Source organism: Thunnus maccoyii, chromosome 4 (genome assembly GCF_910596095.1).
Source record: "Thunnus maccoyii chromosome 4, fThuMac1.1, whole genome shotgun sequence".
Classification (NCBI taxonomy): Eukaryota; Metazoa; Chordata; class Actinopteri; order Scombriformes; family Scombridae; genus Thunnus; species Thunnus maccoyii.
The window spans coordinates 24,842,171-24,859,517 of NC_056536.1; the positions used below are offsets into that span (position 1 = coordinate 24,842,171).

At 40.1% G+C, this 17,347-nt stretch overlaps 1 protein-coding gene across 1 annotated transcript; it reads left to right on the top strand.

Annotated features, from left to right (window-relative positions):
• The first annotated feature begins 384 nt into the window (after positions 1-384).
• Positions 385-17,344, top strand: nfascb (neurofascin homolog (chicken) b). Its single transcript, XM_042408107.1, has 27 exons — positions 385-531; positions 5,084-5,205; positions 5,311-5,416; positions 5,526-5,716; positions 6,591-6,713; positions 6,870-7,088; positions 7,770-7,881; positions 8,036-8,223; positions 8,303-8,434; positions 8,522-8,665; positions 9,255-9,366; positions 9,463-9,626; positions 9,724-9,871; positions 10,003-10,127; positions 10,212-10,313; positions 10,442-10,639; positions 11,615-11,685; positions 11,791-12,013; positions 12,551-12,666; positions 13,632-13,842; positions 13,969-14,091; positions 14,487-14,660; positions 14,786-14,917; positions 15,005-15,074; positions 15,885-15,896; positions 16,108-16,143; positions 16,268-17,344. Exons 2-27 carry the CDS (start codon positions 5,130-5,132, stop codon positions 16,497-16,499), a joined length of 3,540 nt encoding a protein of 1,179 aa, XP_042264041.1. The 5' UTR covers positions 385-531; positions 5,084-5,129; the 3' UTR covers positions 16,500-17,344.
• The last annotated feature ends 3 nt before the right edge of the window (positions 17,345-17,347 follow it).

A 17,347-nucleotide genomic window follows, 5' to 3' on the forward strand; every position in this document is an offset into this window, starting at 1 on the left:
ATACAAGGTTAGTAAATAACCCACCCCCTATCTAACATTTCATTCCACTGAAAATCAACAGCACATATGAAAAAAGACAAAAATATTTCATCTTTCAAAGTAGCTTTAATTGATTGTTGCCAGATAGGAGCTGGATGACAAGCGAGCCCTAATCCACCAACCAGTGCATGACAGTCAGTTTTGTTTAACTTTACGCTCCTATCACAGTGGAGATGACGTTATATTTATGTGTGGATTTCACAATGGATTTATTATAATAGGCTCCCAGGCCCTGTTTGCCAAGCGTGTGACCCAGGCTCGGAACAGCCACCCTGATGGGCGACATCAGCCTCTGTTATCTCGTCTGTCATTCTTGCTCACCTGCTTTACAATGATTTAACACTTAAGACCAGACCCCCCCCTGGAAAGTTGAAGTTCAGAGTGGAGATGCTGCTGTGAACCTGCTGTGACAGAAGATCCAAAGAATGTAGGAGTCTGGTTTTCACAGCAAGGAGTGAAAAAAGGACCAAGGAGCAGACAAAACACTCAAAGGTAAGACCTGACAACCAGCAACTCTACCTTGTTTAGACAGTTTTGAATATTAGTGTTTAAGATATAAATTAGAAAATATAAGGGCAAGTTAAGATACTTCAGTGAGTAGCGATAGAGTGTATTGCCATGTGAAGGAGTGCTTTAGTCCTTACAGCTGTCATTCAAGGCAGGCATCAATGGAGGTCAAGGTTTTAATGATGTCATAGTCTGACTTGAGAAGTGGGATGGGTCTATAACTGCATCAGCAGATTTGTATGAGACTGAACACAATATTGTTCAGCTCTCACACCTGCCATTGAGATGATTGGCATGTGGCATGTTTGCTGATTTGATGTTTCAGTGGCACATGTGATGTGCGTTTAACTTTATGAACTACTTAATGAATAATTTACAGCACTAAATATTCACAGGTCTTCATATTTTTAGCCACGCTAGCAGCACGGCTCTATGGATGGCAGTTTGTCGGTTGGTCCGTACTGATTGAAATATCTCAACGACTATTTTAGAGATTGTCATGAGAATTTGTACAGACATTCATGGTCCCTAGAGGATGAAGCCTAATGACTTTGGTGATCCCCTGACTTTTCCATATAAATTGGCACAAAATTTTGCACAGACATTTGTGGTTCCCAGACGATGTATCCTAATGACTTTAATGATCCTCTGACATTTCTGTAGCACCACCATGAGGTTGACATTCGTGGGTTAGAGAGAAATATCTCAACAACTATTGGATTGATTACCATGAAATTTGAACTGCAATAACTTTGGAGATCCCTTAACATTTCATCCAATGCCATTATCAGATCAATACTTTGGAGTATTATGATCAAATGCCTGTAAAACTAACGACATTCACATCAGACTCAGCTGTACTTTGTATTTAGTGCTAATTAGTGAAATGTTAACATGCTAACATGATAAACTAAAATTACAATGGTAAACATTACACCAACTTAATGTCAGCATGTGAACATTATCATTGTGTGCATGTTAGCATGATGATGTTAGATTTATCTCTGAAACACCGCTGTGGTTAAGTACAGGGTCACAGCATTGCTGCAGAGTGTTACAGATGCTTTTGAGAAAATTATATGTTGCCTTACTCTAACATTACCTCACCATAAATTCAGAATCACGGTGCTCTAATTTGAGAGACAATGATGTTTTAATTCTGATGACTTAATGTGGGAAGCAGTGTCCTGCTCAACAGGAGTTTCTCCCGGCCTCCTCTTGTGCTCCCCCTGATGCAGTGACGTCAAAGTGCAAATGATAGGTGCTCTGAGACTGAACAGGCAGCTTGTGTGGTTGAACTCTCCCCTCCCACATGCCATCTGCTCTTACCCGAGCCCTGGGCACACGTGCCAAAGGAGACCCGCGAGTATAGAGACCTTCTTGTCGTCACTGAGCTGGTGCTGTCCGCCTCTCTGCCTCTTCACTGTGCAATCTGGTGCATGGCACTGATCACTGCTCGCTGCCAGGCCTGCTTTAATGCAATGTATGGGGAGAAAAGCCCATTCTGAGAGCCAAGAAGCTCAACATGCCCCTTCTGCTTTTGTTTTGTGTGTAAGATAAGTCAAGTTGTGTTTCAGCCGTTTACACAGAGGAGGGGATCTGGGCTTGAGGATACATCAGCTACAATGAGAGTCTTAATGGTTCATATCACAAGTGCAGATACTCCATGAAAATATGAATGAAAAGAAATAAAATAATGCATTTATACAAAAATTACACTTTACTTTTAGTTAAGTTTTAATTTCATCTGAAGTTTATGATGCCACATTATTTTACCCCTCACCCCACCCCCAAAAAAGCTATTGTTTAGCCCAGTCAGTGCTGGCTTGTATATGCAGCCCTGTGTGGATGCCTGACAGCCTACACAGGTCAGGACTCTGTTGACGGCAATGAGATGGCTTTTGTCTAACACAAATACAGCTTCTCCTGCGTCCTTGGCACTGTTTCTTGAAAAGAAAACTGTTCCTTCCTCGTAGGATTTTCTGAATGGCAATGACCTTTCCTCTTCTGGGAATATGTGACTGTCTGAAAAAAATGTTTCATAACAAAAAAGATAAATTCTAATTGGTATTGTTGAAAATTGAGGAAAATTAAGGGAGTGTAAGATGAGTTGATTCATATACATACATACATACATACATACAGAAGATTAACAATTAAAAAGTAATAATCAACTTGTTGTAGAGAAATGTTGGATATTTCCATCTTTAGTTGGGGCTATTGTGCTGGAGTCATGTGACTTGAGATTTGCCACATGTAAAATTCATATGAGAGAAACAAACATTGCTTTCATACTCTGTTCCGCGGTTCTCTTCAAAGCCCACATTTTGATGTCATCCAAAGCAACAAGAATGCAAATTGTACAGAATATGGGTTGTTTTGTGCTTTCATTTGCTCTAATCCTTGTATTTCCGTGTACTAAATTGAATTTGATCACAGTGGATCAGGTCGAAGCAAACATTATTCAGCTATGAAGGAAAATCAGGCAATTCCAAAAAGGCTCAAGAAAAATATGCCAAGCCTTTCTCAGTCCTAATCATATAAAATGCCATGTGATTCCTCCCATAATTGTTGGCGTAATATATCCAAACACTTGCTATTTTTCTTGGAACTTCAGTTTGTTTATTGTGTGGACAAACTTTGTGGCTGTGCTTGAGGGAAATGGATTGTTCAGAATTATGAGAGCTTGGCAGAAACAGTGAAGTGAAGTGGGTGAGGTGTAGGTGGTGTATGTCGCTCATTCATTATTCATGAGATGGGTGGGCAGAGTGTAAGTGGCAGTGACAGACAGAAACTGCATTACTGAAGTGTATCAACTCCTCTAGGGTTCTTGACCTGATATTTTGGGGTTGACTGAGGCATTAATTGGTATACCGCACAAACAAGAATTATTTCCTGGAGAAAAGCCGTTGGAATTATCGATGCATTGGGGAAGCCGCAGGGATGGGGAGGAGAGAGTCCTGATTTGACTTTACATAAGAGAGGTAGGAACTGATAACTTTTTGCTTCGATCATACTAACATGACTCATGGTTCATTACGTATTTTAGCAATAACCTTTGAACAGAGGCATCTAATGAAATGAACCTTTGTGTTTAATCTGATATGATTAATTGTGTCAGACACTAGACATACTTTACTACAATTATCTCCTGTCAAGCAGTCAGGGGGTTCATTTTCATCATCATAAAAAGAACATTGGATAGGCTTATAAAATGCACTACTTTGTTATATATTAAACCAGTTCTTCCCAACCTTTTTAGCTTGTGACCCCTTTCTGTCAAATGTTTCAGATGTCTATGAGTTGTTCCCCAGTAAACTTCTGAGATGGTTTCATTTAAATATCTGTTTCAGGCAATATTTTACAAAAAAAAAGTAACACAAATTAGTTTGCACAACTTTTGCACAACTTCATTTTTTCTTCTTTCCTCTCCCTTTAATCATCTCACAACCCCTCAGAGTTATCTTGTGACTGTTTTAGGGGGCCCCAAGGTTGGGAACCACTGGATTCAATTACTGAACTGTATATAAAGCAGCACCCCGAACAGCTAAAACAGTAAAATACTTTAAATGAATACATCCATAATAATTATCTAATGATAAAATATATACATATTAATAACACTCACAGGAGCCATTTTTCTTCAGAATTAATACTTTTACTTACAAATTTTAAGAACATTTTGCTGATAAGTACTTTTTCCACCCGTGTGAAATGTTCATTGCTGCAAAAGTAAATGAGTATAGTAACTTGTTTTGTATTTTAATTCCACTGTATGAATGTGCTGTAGATCAAGTCAAGTCAATTTTATTATTATTATTATATAGCGCCAAATCATAATAGAAGTAATCTCAGGGCACTGAGCACATAGAGCAGGTCTAGACGGTACTCTTTACAATATTATTTAAAGAGATCCAACATTCCCCCCATGAGCAAGCACTTGGCGACAGTGGCAAAGAAAAACTCCCTTTTATCAGGAAGAAACCTCGAGCGGGCAGCTCTGGGCAGGCGGCCATCTGCCTCGACCGGTTCGGTTGAGAGAGGAAGAGAGAGGAGGAGAGAGGGAGGGAGAGAGGGGGGGAGAGGGGCGGAGGGGGGCAGGGGGTAGCAGGAGGAAAGAGAACATAGCACAATGCCAGTTCCACATAAAGATGTATTGTAATAATGGTGGTAACAATAATAATAAGACTAATAATAATAATTGTAGCAGGGGATGTTGAGCAGGATCACAGGGACAGCTTGCAATAACAAATCCAGATTCTACAACTCCGGAGGCAGAAATACCTGCAGAAAGCGACAGGAGGAGAGAGGAGAGAGACAAGAAAGCACAAAACTACAGGAGAGTGAAATTGCCAAGTTAGTAACATTCATTAATGGGAAATGGAGAGGATAGAGAGGAAGAGGAGGAGAGAGGAGCTCAGTGCATCATGGGAAATCCCCTGGCAGTCTAGCAGCATAACTAGGGGATGATTCAAGGCGAGACTGAGCTGGCTCTGACTAGATGTCTTCTATTTGTCTTCTTTCAATTTGAGAACAGGAGAATTGGTGACCGCAATTGCTGCTGGATTCCATGCACTGTAAAGATGGGCGCACTGGTCAAACCAGCGCTGCTGCTACTTTTATGGCAGAGTGTTTGGGCTTTGGACATCCCTCTGGAAAGTGAGTCATTATGATGTTTCCATTCACTGGTTGTAATTTTTGATATGCATTGTCTTCTGGCATAAATGCCTAATACACTAAGCTGATTTATTTCCCTGCCTGCAGTCAGACAACCCCCAACCATCATAAAGCAGTCTCTAAAGGAGCATATTGTTGACCCAAAAGACACCATGGTCATAGAATGTGAAGCCAAAGGAAACCCTCATCCCATGTAAGAGCTGATGAAGCCCACTGAACAGTTTTATTAAAACCGACTACATTATCTGCAAACCAACTCACTGATTTTTCTTTCTTTCTTCACATTTTGCTCAATCGTGAAGTTTCTCATGGAGGCGCAATGGGAAGTATTTCAACGTGGCACGTGACTCGCAGGTATCAATGCGCAGGCGCTCAGGGACGCTGGACATCTATGCCTGGAACAATCCAGAACAGTATGAGGCAGAATATCAGTGCATTGCCTCCAACCAGTACGGATCTGCATACTCCAACAAGATCAGACTACTACTATACAGTAGGTTTAGTCATGGGACTATTGTAGAATCAGCTATTTGTTTGTATCCTCCGATGACAGGAGATGTACAGTGACCTCAGTGTGGGCAGTGACACACACCATACGGACGTTGCTTGGGAAATAAAATGTCACTAACAAACAGTTTCCATCAGTATTTCCAACACTAAACATCTAATTTACTATAAGTAGCAAATGTGTTTAGTCAAAATATTTTCTGTTTAATAGTTATATCTCATCAAAAGACCAAAACCAACAATATTAGTTAGTCAGTCTCTCAGTACTTTCAGACTTCCCTACCCTGTCTGTGGCTCTCATCCCAAGCACATTTGTTCCTCCTGAAGATGTAAATATTCAAAAACAGGTCACAAATATATACTTTCATTTTTAAAAAGGCTAAATCATATCCTCAATAACGACTGGGCACTGTAATTTATAGCCAAAGTTAATTTAACAGGAGTAAATAGTGAATTTGTTAGGGACTATTTTCAGCCACAGATTTAGTACAATAGTGAGTACATTATTTACGGCTGAAGGAGGATAGTTTATTTCAGGTGGACTTAAAATAAACTACAGTGCCCATGTTCTTTGTCTGAAGGAACTCAGTGCAGTGTGCGGCTCATTAATGTGTTTTTAATAGCTTTTGGACAACAATGGAGGTCTATGGCACAGAGGAATAACCCATATTAGGCTTTAGCTACACAGGCAGGACTTCAATTCATTGACATTAAGAAAAATATAGAATATCACAAGCCTTGTTGTTTAAGATAATAGACTCACATACAGTATGTTGGTTGATTAGTCTTCAGGCCGAACATTAACCAGATCAACAAAACTTGACTTTGCTGCTGAAATGTTTTCTTCTGTGTTTGTGCAGGAGCTCCTGTATGGCCGCGGGAGATGGTGGAGCCTGTGGTGGTCAGCGCTGGTTTGCCTCTGGTGCTGTCCTGTGACCCTCCGCCTGGCCCACCTAAACCTGAAACCTACTGGATGTCAAGCTGTGAGTGTCTCTCCAGAGTTACATCTTAGTTACATAAAAGTTTTTGATAATCAGATTTGAACTGCATCATTGAGGTCTAAGCCTGAACAGGAGGAAGTTTTGGCTCTCTTAAAATATATCTCACGTGAACTGACTTTGAATCATGTATCATTTCAGGCTCATATGCGAGACCTTTTAACTGGCCGATTCAGACAGCTTTCCCCACCATGCAGCCTGTGCGGCAGGACCGCAGGGTATCCATGGGAGTAAACGGAGATCTGTACTTCTCTAACGTCCTATTCAACGACTCTGCTACTGATTACTGCTGTAATGCCCGCTTCCCATACAAGAACGTCATCCAGCAGAAGATGCCCGTGGTTGTTAAGGTGATTACAAGTGAGTATAATTTCATCCTCACAATTACTGATGTCTAGATTTTTTCCACTATCTGATCTTTTTGGCTACATTTCTAGGTGTCTACATAAGTAACCCGCATACATACACTGGTAAACCCCAGACATGGGCCTTAACTAAAAACACAACAAATTATCAAATGCAAAGGATACAAAGGAAACAAATAATTCAAGCTGGAGGTCCGGCTGTGGTTGAGTTTAGGGCTTATAGTTACAGTCTGTGGCTAGAGGATTGACCTGAGTCATGACAGGGGTCTTTGGCCTGTGGCGGGACAGATGAAACTGTTTCTATTCGTACACTGTGGTAGTTGCAGTTGACATAGTGGCTTTTCAAAAAATACTTTTGCACACTCAAAACCTTTAAACTAACACTGCTCTGTTGGTTTGTACTAAATTCACTGACAGATACATTAATAATAAAACTATTTCTCTGCTCCCTGGCGTTTTGTGATTGCCTTACTTATAGACTGGACTTTTTTCTTTTATTTCAGACTAGACCTTAAAGACTCATCATTTGCTTCAACATTATTTACTAATATTGGTAAGAGTAAGCTTTGCTTCAGCTGTCCTCTCTTATTTTCTGCAGTCCTCTGTTACTTCATGGGCAGGCAGACTGTTCATAAGGCATGTGTGACTATTGTGTTGTGGTTTGTTTCCTCTGCAGCCCGTACAGTAGCCGAGGCTGCCCCCACCTGGCTGTCTCCCACAGGCTCATCCAGCTCCAAACTGGTCCTGCAAGGGGAGGAACTGCTCCTGGAGTGCATCGCTGCAGGAGTGTGAGTGTGAGCTCAGGATTATTCAGGGCTTTTTGTCAAACTGAGTGACTGACTTAAAGCCACAAAGTTGTGTGTCTGTATATTTTCACTTGAAGATTTTCACTTTGATTTCATGAAAGTCATCCTGTGTAAAGCCTTGTTTATCATCATCAAGGCCAACTCCTCGTATTACCTGGACGAAGGACGGCGAGAACCTGGTAGTGACATCACGCATGAAAGTAAAAAACTTCAACAAGATGATTCAAATCCCGAAGGCGTCTTTTGAAGATGCGGGTGAATACGCCTGCACTGCTACCAATAAGATCAACTACATTGAGCACACAATAACCGTCAGGGTCAAAGGTGAGACAAACTTTCAGAAACATGTTCTTCTCTTACTGCACAATAATGTTTCAGCAATTAACGTATGTGTATTTGACAGCGGCTCCATTCTGGTTGGAGAAGCCCACTGATTTGGTTTTGGCCCCTGAGGAAAATGGACGCTTGGTATGTCGTTCTGATGGGGCTCCTCGTCCTACGATTAGCTGGTTCATCAACGGGGAACCGATTGAAAGTAAGTTTTTGGAGATGCCATCAAACTGTAAAAATAAGTAATATTACAGCTGCTGTATTTTCATTTATTGTGTTCTTTTTTTTCCAGCTGCCACACCGCAGCCGAACCGACAGGTGTCAGGAGACACGCTGACCCTCCGCAGTGTTACTGCTGCAGACACCGCCGTCTATCAGTGCAATGCTTCAAATCAGTATGGATACTTATTGGCCAACGCTTTGATCAATGTGCTACGTAGGTTACCACTCTGTCATCCATGTCATTTACAGTATAAAACAGTTTTTCACTGTCATGACCCAACCACAGGGTTTCTGTAGGATTCAATTTTAAGACTTTTTAAGTCCTTTTTAAGACTACACAGAATGTAATTTAGTACAATATTTCTTGATAATACTGGACAAAGTATGGAAGTATGATGGAAAACCAGAAGGGATGGTAGGGCTTAGAATTACTTTGATTATATCCGAGTAATTATATATAATTAGTAATTATAGACAAACAGACATAATAAATTGTCTCTTGGCATATTTCCAGTGCAGCTGCAATGATTGGATATTTACTGCACATTTTAGTGTGGTAAATGTCTGGTTTTCGGCCGTTATGTACTATTATTGGACAATCATCCAGAGAGGAATCCATCATCCATACTGTGAAGCAATGAAGCCAAAAGATGATGCCTACACACAAATCAGAGTCAGTGCGAGGCATTTGGGAACTGTAAAAAATCACTAACTTAAGTAAACATACAGTATGCAACACTGGTCATACATAAACCTGAATATGTCATAATCAAATTAGTTATGAATTCATCATGTTTCTCTAGATGCAACTCCACGTATTCTCTCACCCAAGAATGAACTCGTCAAGGTGATAGAGGGCAGCCGTACCTTCTTAGACTGCCGCTTCTTTGGTTCTCCGGTGCCTGAGCTGCGATGGTGAGAAGATGCTGTTTGACACTTTGCCATAAAGAGTGATTTGTGTGTGTATTTGTGTGGTGTGAACTGTATATGATCATAGATCTACTCACACAGGTCCAAATATGGACAGGGGAATCTTGAAGGAAATCGTTTTAAGACCTACAATAACGGGACTCTGGAGATAAGACGCACACAGTTAGAGGACCAGGGAACTTATCTGTGTGTAGTCAGCAACATCGCAGGAAGAGATGAGAGTCAAGTCCGAATAGAGGTCAAAGGTGAAGGATACAAAGATTCATATTTAAAATCTTTTAGTAATGTTTTAAAATACTTTTTAATAGTGTAATGTGATGTTTTTTCATCCTTTCCTCTCAGAACCCACTTTAATCGTCACAAAACCGCAGAGCATGAAAGTCATACGTGGAAGTGATGTGCGCTTCGAGTGTGGCGTGAAAGCAGACGCCACTACTCCCATCACAACCACTTGGATGAAAGATAAAAAGACACTTACTATTGGCTGGAGGTAGGTAGTAGAAAAAAAGACTATATATAAACTCTTTCATGACATTAAACATATAAAGCCTGTTTGTGCAGATACACATTTTGTGAGGTTTTTGATCTCACCAGTTTTGCTCACTTGTATGCAATCCTCAGACTCTCTTTGGATGAATCAAATTTGGTCATCACTAACGTAAACAGAGGCGATGAGGGCAACTATACATGTGTCATCAAGAGTGAACTGGACCAGAAGTCGGCCTCAGCACGCCTAATGGTGATGGGTATGACACGTTTAAAATAAATTACATTTCATACAACATAAGGCATGTCAGGCTTTTTAACTGTTCATAGTTTTGTTTGTGTAGACCGTCCTGATCCTCCCACAAATTTGGAGTTGTCGGATCCATATGAACGTAGTGTAAGACTCAGTTGGGTTCCTGGAGACAGCAACCACAGCCCTATTACAGGTCAGAGCGATGCAACTTAATAATCACACGAAAATAAACACATTTTGTGAGTATTATTGTTTTTGGGTTGTATATATCAGCATTTATGGCTATTTTTCTTAGAGAATCCATTTATCGCTCTCTTATAGAGTACTTAGTGCAGTATGATGATGATGACTGGTTGCCTGGCAAGTGGAGAAACCTGTCAACGTACCCAGGAAACCTCAACTCCGTCATTCTGCATCTTTCACCTTTCACCTACTATGAGTTTCGGGTCATCGCGATCAGTGAAAACGGAATGAGTCGCCCTAGCCGTCCGTCAATGCGCTTCCAGACCAGTGGTGCACGTGGGTTTGATGCTCCTGAATTACATGTTTTTTATCAGATTGTAATCTAGCAAACAGACATACAGTACTGTGCAAATGTTTTAGGCACTAAAAGTAAAGTGAGGATGCTTTCAAAGATAAAGCCATGAATCGTTTTCAAGTTTAACTTCATACAAAGTTGAGTAAACAGAAGAAACCTAAATGAAATCAGTATTTGCTGCGAGTATGTTTTGCCTTTAAAACAGCACCAGTTCTCTTCGGTACACCTGCACACAGTTTTTCAAGGTACTTCACTAGTAGGTTGTTTCTGCATCTTGGAGAACTTTGTGCAGGCATCTCAGTTGCTTCTGTCTCTTCATGTAATCTCAGACTGACTCGATGGTGTTGAGATCAGGGCTCTCTGGGGGCCATACCATCTGTTGCAGGACTCCTTTTTCTTCTTGCTGGAGGTAGTTCTTTATGACTCTGTGTGTATGTTTGAGGTTGTTGTCAAGCTGCAGAATAAATTGGGGACCGATCAGATGCCTACCTGATGTTACTGCATTATGGACAAGAATCTAAACATCTAAAGTGCCTAAAACTTTTGCACAGTACTGTATGTGTAGCACATTTTAAAGTGACATTTTGGGAAATAAGTTTATTTGCTGTCTTGCTGAGAGTTAGATGAGAAGATAGATGTCACTCTCATAGCTGTGTGTTAAATATGAAGCTACAGCCAGCAGCCGGTTAGTTTAGCTTAGCGTAATGACTGGAAGCAGCTAGTCTGGCTGTGTCTAAAGGTAAAAAATCTGCTGGGCAACACCTCTAAAGGGCAGCAATGAACATATCTTGTTTGTTTAATCTGTACAAAACCAAAGGTGTAAAATAACCTCACAGAGACAACAAAACTCCGTGAAGTCATTACACCCAGCCAAGAAATATTCCGAAAATTCCCAAAATGGTGACATATTCCTTTAAATCCAATGCTCTAATCACTGCACTGGTTTTCCTGCACAGCCCCAGATGTCATCCCAAAGAATCTAAAAGGAGTGGGAACATGGAGAAATAACATGGAGATCAGTTGGGAGGTAATATAGACTGAACCCATCTAAAACGGTAACACTGGTCTTGAAAATCTTGACTGTTGAGTATATTTTCTACCACAATAAATACAAACTAAACTTTGCTTTCAGCCTCTGACCTACAGAGAGTGGAACGGGCCCCACCTGAAGTATCTGGTATGGTGGCGACGGAGAGATTCCCGAGAGGAGTGGAAGAATGCCACCACTAAATGGCTGAAATACTACATCTACGATGCAGATACCTTCACTCCTTATGAGATAAAGGTCCAGGCTGTCAACGACTTCGGGCTGGGCCCAGAGTCTCCTGTTGTAGTCGGTTACTCTGGGGAAGACCGTAAGTACCAAAATCCATTGCATTATAATATATAGATGGCCTATAAATTAAAGGAATAGTTTCACATTTTGGGAAATATGCTTATTCGCTTTCTTGTCGAGAGTCAGATAGGCAGTATTGATCTTCTCACCAAACTCCCAGCAAGAGAGCGAATAAGTCTAACACCACTCCAAGGCAGGTTCTTCCTTTAATTTTTTAGCCATCTGCATGTTATTATCTGTTTTAATTAGAAGCAGTTCAGTCACCTTGAGTAGATTTTTTTTTTCAGTACATTATTTGTTATAACTTGGTCAGTTGGTCAGCAGAGAGGTGGACAAAGGACACTGCACTGACAGTTCTGCTGTAACTTGAATCTTGATTTCCAGGGAATGATTAATGGTTTCGGATGAGTAAACTGCTCTGTGTGTTCTGAACACCACCTCTTCTTATTTTTATTGTATTTTTTCCATCTTGGGGACAAGTTGTCCTTCTCATCACCTCCATTTGTGTTCACTGATAACAAAGACAAAGCACTATGTCATCTCTGTGTTCCCAAAGGTCCCTTAGCTGCACCCCTGAACCTCAGAGTGTCCGACATCGAGAGCACACAGGTGACTGCGCACTGGGACCCAGTGACACGCAACTCTATTATGGGAGAACTGAAAGAATACAAGGTGTGTCTACTGTGGATTCAGCATGAGATAATTGACTTTAAATATAGCTTATATTTATGTTGATACACAACAATAGAAACTGAAGACATACTGTATTTTGTTGGGACAGTCCACTGCCGATACTCACCTGACAATCAAAGGACTATAATGACCTTGAGGTTTCAGTTGATTCAATAATGTGTAAAGTAGTAATCATTTCTGATAGACAGACGAGTAGAAAAACAAAATTAAAGAAAAAGAAAAGGTTGAATTCCCACATATTATTTATTAGAGCTACTGTACAACATTTCAGTCATGAACCTTCGTCAGGCATCAGACTGACTATGTGAAACAACAACATCTTTATTATGAAGCCACAGCCTTTAACAACAAACACCTGAGCCAATTATCACATCAATAATTGATTAAAAACATACTTAAAATGGAACAATTAATGTGAAATATTTTGCACAGTACAAATTAATATATATATATATATATATACATATATATATATATAAGAAATATTAAAACATGTTATAAAAGATTGGATTGGCCCCATATATTTGTCTATTAGGTTATGTACTTAATTATTTACTTATTTACTTACTTAAACAACTGTTTTTACGTTTGGGTTCATTATTAGTACATTTAAATATTGGCCAGATGATTTATTATGTATTAGAAAATTTGGATTTTTACATATATTGTTTGTCTCATTTTAAAAATGTTTGTTTATGTGATAACTAGCTCAGATGTTTCAGATTTGGCTCCATTTTGATTGGTTGTTACAGGCTTATTACACATTAAGAATTTGAAGTCCAGTGAATATCCATGGTCAAAACATTGCAACTCTAATAATACTCCAATGGTGATTGTGTGTGGGAATTCAACTTTTTCTGGTGTTACTAAAACAACAATCCAATGCTTGTTGTAATTGCAGCCGAATCAAAATGCTGGTGGGTGTGTTGCTTCTCGTCTCGCAGGTGTACTACTGGAGGGACAGCAGCCAGCTGAGGTGGCTGAGAGTCAACAGAGGTATGAAGTCTAAAGCATTTCCAGATAATGACCCAGAGCCCTCCGGGGTCATTACTGGACTCATACCCTATAGCAACTACAAGATGTACATAGTGGTGGCAAATAATCGATATGAAGGACCTCCCAGTAATAATATAGTCTTCTCAACACCTGAAGGAGGTAAGAAATGTCACGTGGGATTTACATCATTAATATAACCATCCAAGGAACAAAAACACAAGAAAATCAAATTAACGTTTAGCCAAAGTGTATGTTTGTCATTTCCTGCTGTGCTTTTGTCTGTAGTACCATCTGTTCCCAGATCCTTCAGGATCCAACAGCGACATCTGGACAGTATTTATGTTGACTGGGACCTGCCAGCAGAACCCAACGGAGTCATCACTGGATATTCCCTTAAGTACCAAACAGGTACAGCAACAAAACATCTGAAACACTCTCAAAGACATCTAGAGTTTTCTAGAAGTTGTCACAGTCTACACTTTGAAAGTATAAGTATAATGTAGAGTTCTGCAGTCCTCCTTGGAGAACCAACAAAGCTTTAAAAACAGGAAAGGAAACAGTTGATTACGCTAAACTGGCAATGGTTTTCACATGACACTCGGGTACACATCCCTGTTGCACATAATAGCGCACTTAAAACTGCACTCAAAGACCAGAATACCACTGAAGCAGGTTCTTAAGAGTGTAATAAACACTTATCTAAGCACTCTCCAAGCAGGTAAGGTACTTAATTGCTCAGTTGTGTGCACTCTACCAGTATCAAGAGTTATTGTAGCTCATTGAAATTTCCACTCTTGCCACAGTAAATGCCACCAGGGGAGAGGAGATGCGATCTGAGGAGTTCCTTCCAAACGTAACAAGTTTCTCAGTCCGGCGATATGACCGCTACACTCGATACAGATTCTCTGTGGCGGCACGAACTCGGATCGGTATAGGGGAATGGCATACAGAGGAGTCACCTCACTACACCACTGAAAGTAATTTACTACTTGCTCCATGCACTTTTATCGGTCTACTGAATAAACACTTTAAACTGCTGAGTGGATGTTGACTTTGATGATGTGTGTATTTGTGTGTGGTTTTGTCTTTTGTCCATGTACAGTCTATGCTCAGGACCAGGTGGACATCTCCACTCAGGGCTGGTTCATTGGTATAATGTGTGCTGTGGCTCTCATCGTGCTCATCCTACTTATAGTCTGCTTCATCAAGAGGAGCCGAGGGGGGAAATACCCAGGTACAGTGGTAACTCCTGGCATACATATTCTATGTCCAATATTACAACATTGTATCTCCTATAACAAGGTTGTTATTTTAATTACAGTACGGGAAAAAAAAGACATTTCATTGGAGCCAGTGGATGACAAAGATCAGGAGGGATCATTTGACTATAGGTAAGCATAATAGCAAACATCTGGTGGAAGATGAATGACTAAGAAAAACACACCCACAGCAAACATCCTGCTTCCACTGAAGATACTTGTGTATTTTAGCACATTTTATTATCAAGTTATCAGTTTGCACTACATCTTGTATTACAAAATTCTATTTGAAGTTTCCAAGATGTCTTAAATCACCTACTAGTATTGATATGAGGGCATGGTAATACTACTCAACACTCAACACCCATAACACTGTACAACATTATGATTGTTGTAAAATATAATAACAATAGGTATATATTTACATCTATTTGCTCTGTAGCTGTGCATTAGCATTCTGTTCAGTGAACTAAAGGTGCCTTGTGGAACTTTCTTGTAAACAAACTGTTCATTTCCCTTTCTCATAAAACTCATTAAATCCTGTAGAGCTGCAAGCTTCTTCATTGCTTTTGTTGGCACCTTGCTATGTGTCGTTGCACATAACAACCACCAACTGTTGATCAGTGGAGTAGCGGGAAACCGGAAAGCAGGAATGTGTATCACGTTGCAAGATACAAACAAAACAGGGGATCCACTCCTGAAAACATTGCTCTATACCGCTCCTAGTGGTTGAAAACTCCACAGGGCACCTTTAAAGTTGATTAAATTTTAGCATGATGCTACACAGGTACAAATCAAATATGTTTACAGTTATAATTACTTTCTTTATGATAACTCTTTGATCATACTTACATTATTTTCTGATTTTTTCCTATTTATTCTACCTTCACCTTTATCCCCCCCAAACCTCAACCCTATTCTTTTCGCACTGAACAACTCAAGGTCTCTTGAAAGGTATGAAACGACTAAATATTGACACATTGACACTATTGACATTTAAACTGTACAATCCTGCATAGATAGTACAGATTTGTTGAGCTGTAAATAGCATATTCAGAAGATTACTGGTACCGCTATTACAGTTGCATGTTGTGAGTGAATGATCAATGAAATCTAATCCATCTTCTTATATAATGATGTCAAACAAACTGTATTTGTATTTTAGGATAGCACGTGTGTCCACTCTGCCCTACCCCCGGCGGTATGTACTGTGCATGTACATTGTGAATGTATCACTGCAAAGTAAAACTGACTGATTAGATTGTCTTAAACTCCCTCTTTTCTGTCTTCTAGTGCTGACGTAATGTTTTTGCATTCCTTTGTAGGGAGGAGGAAAGAGGGCTTCAGAGAGGTCAGCCATCTATGGAGGCAATGATGAAGCAATCAGACAGTGACGACAGCCTGGTGGACTATGGAGAAGGAGGCGAGATACCATTCAATGAGGACGGCTCGTTCATTGGCCAGTACACAGGAAATAGGAGAGATGTCAGGGAGTTGGACTTTGGTGGGAGTCTTGAGCTCCACTCCCCGATGAATACCATCTATTCCCTGGCATAAAACTCACGATTCAAAACTTCCTTGCTGATTTCAACTCAACTATTTGTCACGTACCCTCCACCTTGAATAGAGAGTCTGGAGGAACTTGTGGTGCTTGTGGTCTATCTTTGCATGTAGGAGGAAACACCTGGAGGTGTTGTTACCCCCTGAACAGCTTCCATGCATTTTAAGAAGATGGAAGAACAGTTGGGACAATACTTCTAGAGATGAGATGCTTATGCATCTGCTGAAAAGGAAGCTTTACTCTTTGTTTTTCGTGGTGCATTTCCTGTAAATAAAAAATACTGTGTGTTTATGGGCACCAGTACACATACATATGTACATGTTCAAATATCCTATCAATGGAGAGAGGCTGCACATCAAAAGAGGCAGAAGTGGATCAGTTTATCATGTTGATAAAAGCAGCTGCAAGGACCAACTTCACTTCTGTTACTACATCTTTCTTTCTTTTGTTCTGCTAATATCAGTAATGAGATTTGTGTTACTTTTATATGCCGGCTTTTTGAAATAAGGGCCATATTCCATACCATGTCCCTGAACTTAGATTGCCTTCTAATAAGGGTAATAAAATTTTTCCAGGTAGTAATGATTCATCTGCATTCATCTGTCAGTCTGCGTTTCGGTCTGATGGGAGATAAGAGGTCAAACCATTTGGGGAAATCAGCAAAAGCAGCCGTAAACCAGCTGTAAAATCAGAATTTCCTGATGTTTCTCTATGAACTGGATTTAACTGTCTCCCTGTTTCACTTACAATGGACACAGATACAGTAGAAATGACTAATGTTGATGTAACTGCTTTAGTTTATTTGACTCCTAACATCAACTGTGTATTATACCCTAATGTAAAT